Source organism: Zophobas morio, unplaced genomic scaffold (genome assembly GCF_036711695.1).
Source record: "Zophobas morio isolate AGI-343-1 ecotype UQ-CSIRO unplaced genomic scaffold, CSIRO_AGI_Zmor_V1 ptg000038l, whole genome shotgun sequence".
Classification (NCBI taxonomy): domain Eukaryota; kingdom Metazoa; phylum Arthropoda; class Insecta; order Coleoptera; family Tenebrionidae; genus Zophobas; species Zophobas morio.
In genome coordinates this window covers 2269153-2281198 of record NW_026972143.1, presented here as the reverse complement: position 1 = coordinate 2281198, position 12046 = coordinate 2269153, and the positions used below count along the sequence as shown (strand labels likewise).

Sequence of the window (12046 nt, the reverse complement as noted above, 5' to 3'; positions counted from 1 at the left end):
GGAAAATATAGACAAATCGAAAAATTAAAAATCTAGAAATTGAAAAATCGAAAAATAGACACTTAAACACTGAAAAACGGAAAGATTAAAGATCTCTTGATTTTCAATTTTTCTGTTGGAGTTTTCAATATCTTCATTGAAAAATCCGAATGAAAAATATAAAATTTGCGAAATCGTAAAAAAAATGAATAATTAAAAAGCTACAACTTGTTAAAAATGTCGAAAAATCGAAAAACTGCAAAATAACTATCGAAAATAAGGAAAAATATAAGAAAAGGACGAATAGTTGCCGAAAAAATTAAGAATAATGATAACACTATGCAACACTAAAAAATTCACAGAAAGTTCAGATAGTGTTTGAGGTTGGGTATACTCCATATACTAAAGAAAAAAATGTTTTATACTCATATCACATCACAAAACACAGATAACGGGTGTTTTGTTTTTCTTACTTTTTGAGACACTTGATTGCATTTAATCGTAAAAATATCGCTTTTATGTATCCACCCATGCTTGCAGACTTCTGCTGGTGTCTTCAGAGGGATATTGCGAGATCTGGCTACAATAGGAATGCCAATCGTTCGATAAAAAAGACCTTTTCTAATGAAAAATGAAGTATTGTTTTATTAATTTTGTATGATTTCAAAAAATTCAATAAACACTTTTCACTGTGATACCTGATGTAATAGGTTGGGTACCTATACTCCATATACTAAAGAAAAAAATGTTTTATACCCATATCACATCATAAAACATATATAACGGGTGTTTTGTTTTTCTTACTTTTTGGGTCACTTGATTGCAGTTAATCGTAAAAATATCGGTTTTATGTACCCACCCATGCTTGCAGATTTCTGTTGGTGTCTTCAGAGGGATACTGCGAGATCTGGCTATAATAGGAATGCCAATCGTTCGAAAAAAAAAGACCTTTTTCAATGAAAAATGAAGTATTGTTTTATTAATTTTGTATGATTTCAAAAAATTCAATAAACATTTTTCATTGTGATACCTGATGTGATATGTTGGGTACCTATACTCCATATACTAAAGAAAAAAATGTTTTATACTCATATCACATCACAAAACATAGCTAACGGGTATTTTGTTTTTCTTACTTTTTGGGACACTTGATTGCATTTTATCGTAAAAATATCGCTTTTATGTATCCACCCATGCTTGCAGACTTCTGTTGGTGTCTTCAGAGGGATACTGCGAGATCTGGCTACAATAAGAATGCCAATCGTTCGAAAAAAAAGACCTTTTTCAATGAAAAATGAAGTTTTGTTTTATTAATTTTGTATGATTTCAAAAAATTCAATAAACACTTTTCACTTTGAAACCTGATGTGATACGATTCTTTCAAGCATGATCCTCAATTGAGTTTGAGGTAAGAAATTTTAACTACATACTGTGCATTCTGTGAATTTTTTTTTTTTTAATTTGTTGCATAGTGTAATCAAGAAATTCAAAAATCGCAAAACGAAACGGGAAAAAATTGATTAATAAAAAATCGAAAACATGAAAAAATCCAAAAATTGCGAAAACGTAATAATGAAAAAAAAAACAACTCAAAATTGTAAACCTTGAAATATTGAAAAATGGTGAAATCGCAAAATTGAAAAATTCAGAAGTGAAAAAATTGAAAAATAGAAAAAACAAGAAAAATAAGTGATCTAAAACTGCAACATTGAAACATAGGAAACCTGAAACATTGAAAAATTAAAAATACTAAATAAAAATGTAAAATTGAAAAAAATTAAAAATTAAAAAATCGAAAAACTAAAGAAACGAAAAATTAAAAAAATTGAGAAACAGAAAAAACACGAAAAATAAATTATCTACAACTACAACATTGAAACATCGAAAAACTGAAACATTCAAAAATTAAGTCTAGATAAAAATGAAAAATTCAAGAATTGAAAACTTAAAATATTAAAATTGAAAACCAGAAAAATTGTGTATTAAAAAATTTTAGAAATGAGAAACTGAAGAACAGAAGAATTACACATCGAATCGAAAAAACAAAAAACCTAATTGTTGTAAAAATTGAGAAATTGTAAAATTGGAAAACTGAAGAAGCTAAAAATTGAAAAATGGAAAAGCGAAAAATTAAAAATAGTGAATTGGAAAAATAAAAATCGAAAAATTGAACAAACAAAATTAAATTACTGAAAATTGAAAAACTTGAGGAAAAGAGGGAACCTAATTGAAATATAGACAAATCGAAAAATTAAAAATTTAGATATTGAAAAATCGAAAAACAGACATTGAAACACTGAAAAAAAATTGATTTTCAATTTTTCCATTGGAGTTTTCAATATCTTAGTTGAGAAATCCAAATGAAAAATATAAAATCTGCGAAATCGTAAAACTAAAAAAATGAATAATTAAAAAGTTAAAACTGGTTAAAAATGTCGAAAAATGGAACAACTGCAAAATAACAATCGAAAAGAACGAAAAATAGAAGAAAATGACGAATAGTTGACGGAAAAATTAAGAAATCAAAAAATTGATAATCAAGAAATTCAAAAATCGCAAAATGAAACGGGAAAAAATTCATAAATAAAAAATCCAAAAATTGTGAAAACGTAATAATGAAAAAAAAAATGCAAAATCGAAAAACTGCAAAATTGCAAACATTGAAACATTGGAAAATTCTAAAAATTTAAAAATCAAAAAATCCAATTGAAAAATTGAGAAATTGTGAAATCGTAAAATTGAAAAATTCAGAAGTTAAAAAATCGAAAAATTAAAAAATAGAAAAAACAAGAAAAATAAGTGATCTAAAACTGCAACATTGAAACATAGGAAACCTGGAACATTGAAAAATTAAAAATACTAAATTAAAATGTAAAATTGAAAAAAATTAAAAATTAAAAAAATCGAAAAACTAAAGAAACGAAAAATAAAGAAAAATGAAAAATAGAAAAAACACGAAAAATAAGTCTACAACTACAACATGGAAACATCGAAAAACTGAAACATTAAAAAATTAAGTCTAGATAAAAATGAAAAATTCAAAAATTGAAAAGTTAAAATATTAAAATTGAAGAACAGAAGAATTAATCATCGAATCGAAAAAACAAAAAACCTAATTGTTGTAAAAATTGAGAAATTGTAAAATTGAAAAACTGAAGAAGCTAAAAATTGAAAAATGGAAAGACGAAAAATTAAAAATCGTGAATTGAAAAAATAAAAATCGAAAAATTGAAAAAAATTTAAAATCGGGCAAATGAAAAACTGAAAAAACAGAAAAATAAATTACTGAAAATTGAAAAACTTGAGGGAAAAAAGGGAACCTAATTGAAATATAGACAAATCGAAAAATTAAAAATCTAGAAATTGAAAAATCGAAAAACAGACATTGAAACACTGAAAAAAAAATTGATTTTCAATTTTTCCATTGGAGTTTTCAATATCTTAGTTGAAAAATCCAAATGAAAAATATAAAATTTGCGAAATCGTAAAACTAAAAAAATGAATAATTAAAAAGTTAAAACTGGTTAAAAATGTCTAAAAATGGAAAAACTGCAAAACAATCGAAAAGAACGAAAAATAGAAGAAAAGGACGAAGAGTTGACGGAAAAATTAAGAAATCAAAAAATTGATAATCAAAAAATTCAAAAATCGCAAAATGAAACGGGAAGAAATTGATAAATAAAAAACCGAAAACATAAAAAATCCAAAAATTGCAAAAAGAACGAAAAAAAAACAACTCAAAAATCGAAAAACTGCAAAATTGTAAACATTGAAACACTGTAAAATCCGAAAAATTTAAAAATCAACAAATCTAATTGAAAAATTGTGAAATTGTGAAATCGTAAAATTGAAAAATTCAGACGTTAAAAAATCGAAAAATTAAAAAATTGAAAAATTGAAAAAACAAGCAAAATAAGTGATCTAAAACTGCAACATTGAAACATAGGAAACCTGAAAAATTGAAAAATTAAAAATAGTAAATAAAAATGTAAAATTGAAAAAAATTAAAAATTAAAAAATCGAAAAACTGAAGAAACGAAAAATAAAAAAATTGAAAAATAGAAAAAACACGAAAAATTAGTTATCTAAAATTGCAACATTGAAACATCGACAAACTGAAACATTGAAAAATTAAAAATCTAAATAAAAACGAAAAATTCAAAAATTGAAAAGTTAAAATATTAAAATTGAAAACCAGAAAAATTGTGTATTAAAAAATTTCAGAAATGAGAAACTGAAGAACAGGAGAATAATTAATCATCGAATCGAAAAAACAAAAAACCCAATTGTTGTAAAAATTGAGAAATTGTAAAATTGAAAAACTGAAGAAGCTAAAAATTGAAAAATGGAAAGACGAAAAATTAAAAATCGTGAATTGGAAAAATAAAAATCGAAAAATTGAAAAAAATTTAAAATCGGGGAAATGAAAAATTGAAAAAACGGAAAAATAAATTACTAAAAATTGAAAAACTTGAGGGAAAAAAGGGAATCTAATTGAAATATAGACAAATCGAAAAATTAAAAATCTAGAAATTGAAAAATCGAAAAACAGGCATTGAAACACTGAAAAAAAAATTGATTTTCAATTTTTCCATTGGAGTTTTCAATATATTAGTTGAAAAATCCAAATGGAAAATATAAAATTTGCGAAATCGTAAAACTAAAAAAATGAATAATTAAAAAGTTAAAACTTGTTAAAAATGTTGAAAAATCGAAAAACTGCAAAATAACAATCAAAAAGAACGAAAAATAGAAGAAAAGGACGAATAGTTGACGGAAAAATTAAGAAATCAAATAATTGATAATCAAGACATTCAAAAATCGCAAAATGAAACGGGAAGAAATTGATAAATAAAAAACCGAAAACATAAAAAATCCAAAAATTGCAAAAAGAACGAAAAAAAAACAACTCAAAAATCGAAAAACTGCAAAATTGTAAACATTGAAACACTGTAAAATCCGAAAAATTTAAAAATCAACAAATCTAATTGAAAAATTGTGAAATTGTGAAATCGTAAAATTGAAAAATTCAGACGTTAAAAAATCGAAAAATTAAAAAATTGAAAAATTGAAAAAACAAGCAAAATAAGTGATCTAAAACTGCAACATTGAAACATAGGAAACCTGAAAAATTGAAAAATTAAAAATAGTAAATAAAAATGTAAAATTGAAAAAAATTAAAAATTAAAAAATCGAAAAACTGAAGAAACGAAAAATAAAAAAATTGAAAAATAGAAAAAACACGAAAAATTAGTTATCTAAAATTGCAACATTGAAACATCGACAAACTGAAACATTGAAAAATTAAAAATCTAAATAAAAACGAAAAATTCAAAAATTGAAAAGTTAAAATATTAAAATTGAAAACCAGAAAAATTGTGTATTAAAAAATTTCAGAAATGAGAAACTGAAGAACAGGAGAATAATTAATCATCGAATCGAAAAAACAAAAAACCCAATTGTTGTAAAAATTGAGAAATTGTAAAATTGAAAAACTGAAGAAGCTAAAAATTGAAAAATGGAAAGACGAAAAATTAAAAATCGTGAATTGGAAAAATAAAAATCGAAAAATTGAAAAAAATTTAAAATCGGGGAAATGAAAAATTGAAAAAACGGAAAAATAAATTACTAAAAATTGAAAAACTTGAGGGAAAAAAGGGAATCTAATTGAAATATAGACAAATCGAAAAATTAAAAATCTAGAAATTGAAAAATCGAAAAACAGGCATTGAAACACTGAAAAAAAAATTGATTTTCAATTTTTCCATTGGAGTTTTCAATATATTAGTTGAAAAATCCAAATGGAAAATATAAAATTTGCGAAATCGTAAAACTAAAAAAATGAATAATTAAAAAGTTAAAACTTGTTAAAAATGTTGAAAAATCGAAAAACTGCAAAATAACAATCAAAAAGAACGAAAAATAGAAGAAAAGGACGAATAGTTGACGGAAAAATTAAGAAATCAAATAATTGATAATCAAGACATTCAAAAATTGCAAAATGAAAAAATTGATAAATAAAAAATTGAAAACATGAAAAATCCAAAAATTGCGAAAACGTAATAATGAAAAAAAAAACAACTCAAAAATGGAAAAACCGCAAAATTGTAAACACTGAAACATTGGAAAATCCGAAAAATTTAAAAATCAAAAAATCTAATTGAAAAATTGAGAAATTGTGATATCGTAAAATTGAATAATTCAGAAGTTAAAAAATCGAAAAATTAAAAAATTGACAAATAGAAAAAACAAGAAAAATAAGTGATCTAAAACTGCAACATGGAAACATAGGAAACCTGAAATATTGAAAAATTAAAAATACTAAATAAAAATGTAAAACTGAAAACAATTTAAAATTAAAAAATCGAAAAGTTAAAAACTAAATAGTTAAAAAAATCGAAAAACTGCAGAGGAAATAATTGAGAAATTTAAAAATAAAAAATCGAATACCCGAAAAACCAAAAAATCAAAAATATACGAGTAAATATCTAATAATTGAAAGACCGAAAAACTGAAATCGTTCACGATCGAACACATTTAAAATTGAAAACCAACAAAAGTGTAGCCATATCGAAAAATTTTTTAAATAAAAAACCGTAGAATAGAAAAATGAAATACCGAATTGAAAAAACAAAACCCCTAATTATCCTAAAAATTGAGAAATTGTAAAATCGAAAAACTGAAGAAGCCAAAAATTCAAAAATGGAAAAGCGAAAAATTAAAAATCGTGAAATGGAAAAATAAAAATCGAACAATTGAAAAAAAATCAAAATTGAGGAAACGAAAAATTGGAAAAACAGAAAAATAAATTACTAAAAATTGAAAAAATTGGGGGGAAAAAGAGAATAATTGAAATATAGACAAATTGAAAAATTACAAATATAGAAATTGCAAAATCGAAAAACTGAAAAATTTTAAAATTGACAAAAGCGACAAGTTATAAAAAAAAACAGACACTGACACACTAAAAACAGAAAGGTTAAAGACCTCTTGATTTTCAGTTTCTAAATAAAAATCTAAAATTGAAAAAAATTAAAAATTAAAAAATCGAAAAGTTAAAAAACTAAATAGTTAAAAAGATCGAAAAACTGGAGAGTAAAAAATTGATAAACTGAAATATAAAAAATCGAATACCCGAAAAATAAAAAAATTTAAAATTTAAATAAGTAGGTACCTATCTAATATGTAATTGAAAAATTGAAAAACTGAAATCGTAATACTAAAACATGCAAATTCAAAAGCGAAAAATTAAAAAAACCGTTAACAATCGAACACACTTACAAAATTGTAACCATATCGAAAAATTTTTGAAATGAAAAACTGTAGAATAGAAAAATGAAATATCGAATTGAAAAAACAAAAAACCTGATTGTTGTAAAAATTGAGAAATTGTAAAATTGAAAAATTGAAGAAGCCAAAAATTGAAAAAAAGTTAAAAATCTGACAATGGGATAATTAAAAAGTGGAGAAAAAATCAAGAAATCAAATATTTACTAATCGAAAAATAAAAAAATTGAAATTTTGCAGTATTGTGAAATTGAAAAATTTTAAACTGAAAGCTCGAAAAAAAATGCAAATCGCAAAATTGAAGAAAAAAACAAGAAATTAAATTGTCTAAAATAAAAATTGAAGAACAAAATGAAAAATAAAAAGAATAGAAATTATTCAAAATTTAAAAACATCGCAAAATTGAAAAATCGAAAAATTAAAAGATTAAAAAATGAAATATTTAAGAGAAAAATCGAAAACATGAAAAATCCAAAATTTGCGAAAACATAAAAATAAAAAAAAAAACAGAAAAATCGAAAAATTTCAAAAACATTGAAACATTGAAATGAAAAATTTAAAAATCAAAAAATCTAATTGAAAAACTGAAGAATTGTGAAATCCTAAAAGTGAAAAATTCAGAAGAAAAAAAATCAAAAAAGTTAAGCGAAAAATTAAAAAATCGAAAAATAGAAAAAACAAGAAAAATAAATGATCTGAAACTGCAACACTGAAACATTGAAAAATTAAAAATACTAATTAAAAGTGAAAAATTGAAAAAAATTAAAAAAATTGAAAAAAATTAAAAAAATCGAAAGTTAAAAAACTAAACAGTTTAAAAAATCGAAAAACTGCAGAGTAAAAAATTGAAAAATAAAAAATCGAAAACCCGAAAAACCAAAAAATTAAAAATTTAAATATCTAATAATTGGAAAATCGAAAAACAGAAATTATAATATTGAAACATGCGCATTAAAAAGCGACAAATTAAAACAAAAACTGTTAACAATTAAAATTGAAAACCAACAAAATTATAGCCATACCGAAAAATTTTTGAAATGAAAAACTGTAGAATAGAAAAATGAAATATCGAACTGAAAAAACAAAAACCTAATTGATATAAAAATTGAGAAAGTGTAAAATCTGAAAATGGGATAATTAAAAAGTGGAAAAGATCAAGAAATCAAACATTTACAAATCGAAAAATTGAAAAATAGAAAATTTGCAGAATTGGAAACTAAAAAATTTTAAGCCGAGAGCTCGAAAAAGAAAGCAAATTGCAAAATTGAGGAAACGATAAAGTTGAAGAAAAAAACAACGAATTAAATTGTCTAAAATAAAAACTGAAAAAAATGAAAAATAAGAAGAATAGAAATTATTTAAAAAGATGGCAAAATTGAAAAATCGAAAAATTAAAAGATTAAAAAATGAAGCATATAATAGAAAAATCGAAATTGAAACATTGTAAAACCGGAAAATTTTACTTAATTACCGAGAAACTGAAAAGTAAAAAATTGAAAAATTAAAAAATACAAGTCAAAAAAATAGGGAAAAAATAAAAAATTCAATCTCGAAAAATTGAAAACTTGAAATATCGAAAAATTGAAAAATTAAAAAATCGAAATATTGTGACGCGAAAAAAGGAACAATCAACATCTGTGAAGATTCAATCGATCGAAAAGAAAGACAAATTTTTATAACCACAGCTTTTGCAAACGTTTCACCAAGACCAAAAATTATACAGGATAACGGAATGAGAATAATTAAAGCCCAAAACGTTCAAGACAGTTATCAACAAATCAGAATAAACTTAACTGGCTGGTGTATTTCACACTTTTGGAAGGTGCGCCAAAATACCACCAATGGCAGACCAAAGAGATTCGTGACGTCATTTGGCTGCTAACTCCGTCATTTGGCTGCTACATGACGTCGTACTACGTCATCACATTCAAGTCAGGGTTGCATGAGCCAACCTGAATAAAACCACACGGGTCAACTGGATTTGTCTAAACTAAAACTGAGGCAACTTTCTGTTTGGGCAAGAAAACTTGAGTAATCTGAATACAACCAAACGGTCTCAGAAAAGCAAAAATCATGGATTCAGCTCGCGATTTAAGTCTTCATGACGAAATGAAACAGAAGGGGCAATTTATACATATCGTGGGGGCCCTTATTCAAAATGGCGCAGACCCAACGATGAAACAAAACACGTATCTAACAATTGCTGACCCCCCCAAAAACCGGAACAAAAATTCTTGCGTAAATTATACGGCGACCGAGAATTGATACAATTACGAGTAATTTAACCACAAAATACAATCTTACCTTTCTAACTTAAACACAGTCGAAGGAATCGCAACAAACATCTTGAAACACTTTTAAAAACTATGAATCAAGTTGGCTGCCGGTTCCAATGTCACCAACACCCAAAAACAATGTTACTAAAAATGTGTTAATACCAACACAACAATGCACAATTGCACATTGTTTCGTTTTTAAAAGAAACGTTTCTAAACTGTTGACACTATTGATACTGAATTCTTGGCCGTAAAACCTAAAAACTTACCATGCGTAACATTTTTAACAAAAAATGAGACAAAAAACGTGTTTTTAAAAAGGAAACAGGTCAGTAGCGCACCAATCCCACTTTTAACGCAAAAGTTGTCATAAAAATAATAAATTAATTAAATACGAATTATTATAAATGTAAAATAGTTCTGCGCTACACAATAATTCATATTTTCCTCTGCGTGGTGACTGGTGACGCACGTCACTGTTCACCTGTCAAACGTTGCCATGGCAACAAAAAACCAAAATTACCCGAATTCCGATTGTTGTTGAACGTAATTGTTGTTACAAGTTGTTAACAAAACCGTAGTTCAAAAATAAATCAAAATAATTCATTAAAACAAACGGACAAAATGACAGATGTGGACATAACCTCACCCGACGACTTCAGTTCATCAAAGAAGCCCCAACGCCTCAACATTCACCACTTGGACGCAAAATTAGCCGCCGGTTTTCACTCCGACTGCGAAAACCTGCTACAGAAGTTCAAAAAGTGCCAAAATTACAGCTACACCTCGTTCGCACAAGTGTGGCGAGAATCATGTTTCCTGGGCATTTTCAAGTACGTATATTTTACACACAGACACGAAATAATGCAAAGTTTCAGGGGCTTGAACAACATCTTAACCATGAAAACGTTCGTGGAAAATGCGTTTTTTAACGCGAAAAAATTCCTGTATTCGCCGGACCTGTACATACAAACCGGAGCGCTTTACGTGCTGTATGGGTTATATTACAAACAACCAATCAAGTATGTGGAAGCCACGCTGTAACTTAATAATAAATCGACGTTTTCAGTAAATGGGTAAAAGTGAGGTTAACTCAGGCGGATGTTGACCAACTGAAAGAAATCATTGACACGCATAAAGAAAATCGTTGTTTCGAGCCCGTGTTTATCTACTATAAAATGCGACTCGATGGGGCGTTTCAGTACTGCGCGTTGCCGCTGCCGTTAGGTTTGGAGCCGAAATTTTTGAAACGTGTGGACTTTGCAAAAAACGAGATCGCTTCAAGGAGCTCCTGTGACAGTGTTTTAAACAAATTCAAGACATTGATGGAGGAAGATCCTGATTTAGTCCAGTTTGACGAAACTGACGAAGAATATCAGAAATTGTCACAAAAGTACAAAGACCAGTTATTTATATTTCCCAGTCAGTTGGGGGCCCACTTGAAAAAAGCGTACAGCGAGACTTTTCACGTACAATTGGAAGAAAGTCCGCAAACTCAAGCAAAGCACATCACTCTATTAAAAGCCAAGGCGACGGAGGCCGCCAACGCCACCTATCGGGGGGACCGCAAAGTCGTGACCGCTATAGACTTACAAACACCATCTACCTCATTTAACAGTTAGTATAAATAATATATTTTCTAAACATCACACTAAACCTATTAACGTATATGAGATATTTAAATATAACTCTAAAACATTAATTGTGCGGTTATTAAGGCACCGATAAGGCCATTGGAATCCCAGGGAACTTAAGGAGCTTGGGAAGACGCACCCTCCACTGCGTTAGTAGTAGTACTTGTATCATCTCCTCCTCCGACTGAATTAGCAATCGAAACTGTGAAAACACCCGTTATCTCCAGCTTGATAAGATAACCTTATTTACCTATAATGATGATCAGAATCACCAACCCAATTACCCCCAAAATAATCATCATTTTTAGATTCTTCCACCAATACTTCCGTTTCAACTTCTGCGCTTGTTGTTCGAACCTCTTTCCACCCTCCTGGAGGGCGTCAGCCCGCGAGTCCAACTCCGACAACTTCTGGTCTCTCTCGAGCACCTTCTCCACGTTCACTCGCATAATCCCGACCACCTCGTTGACCTGGGCCTGGGTCTGCTCGAGCTTGCTCGGGGCTCGACTTCCTGACGGGTTCTCCATTCTGTCTCCGGTTTTAACTCGGCGAAATCACAGGATATGACTTACTAAACAGGCTTCAAACCCACACTAGCAAAAACGCAGAACAATAAAGAGATAAACTTATCTGTTAACAGATACAGATAGTCGAGTTGGCGCAGAAATTTACCAAAACGGGTTAAATGAACGCGAAATGACCGATTTTAACACAAACGAACCGAAATTAAGCAAACTAAAGCCCGAAAATAAATAAAAACGGAGCAATTTGTTGACGTCTCAGTTAATTCGCCATTACGGAAACATGCGTCATACGTCAATGGATGAAACGTCAAATTCGCGAGAAGTGGCTGAGGTTACACGCGAGATA

The 12046-nt window shown here is 27.5% G+C and overlaps 2 protein-coding genes across 3 annotated transcripts; one reads left to right on the top strand and one right to left on the bottom strand.

Moving 5' to 3' along the window:
• The first annotated feature begins 9999 nt into the window (after positions 1 to 9999).
• LOC135140081 (uncharacterized) lies at positions 10000 to 11244 on the top strand. Its single transcript, XM_064070484.1, has 3 exons — positions 10000 to 10375; positions 10421 to 10564; positions 10612 to 11244. Exons 1-3 carry the CDS (start codon positions 10167 to 10169, stop codon positions 11162 to 11164), a joined length of 906 nt encoding a protein of 301 aa, XP_063926554.1. The 5' UTR covers positions 10000 to 10166; the 3' UTR covers positions 11165 to 11244.
• LOC135140082 (synaptobrevin-1-like) lies at positions 11153 to 12011 on the bottom strand. Of its 2 annotated transcripts, none has more exons than XM_064070486.1 (2): positions 11427 to 12011; positions 11153 to 11360 (listed from the first exon to the last, which is right to left on the bottom strand). In XM_064070486.1, the coding sequence occupies exons 1-2, from the start codon at positions 11701 to 11703 to the stop codon at positions 11293 to 11295; spliced, it is 345 nt and encodes a 114-aa protein (XP_063926556.1). In that variant the 5' UTR covers positions 11704 to 12011; the 3' UTR covers positions 11153 to 11292. The 2 variants fall into 2 exon arrangements, with proteins under 2 accessions (XP_063926556.1, XP_063926555.1); XM_064070485.1 differs by having other exon boundaries at positions 11153 to 11378; positions 11427 to 12007.
• Between the last annotated feature and the right edge of the window lie 35 nt (positions 12012 to 12046).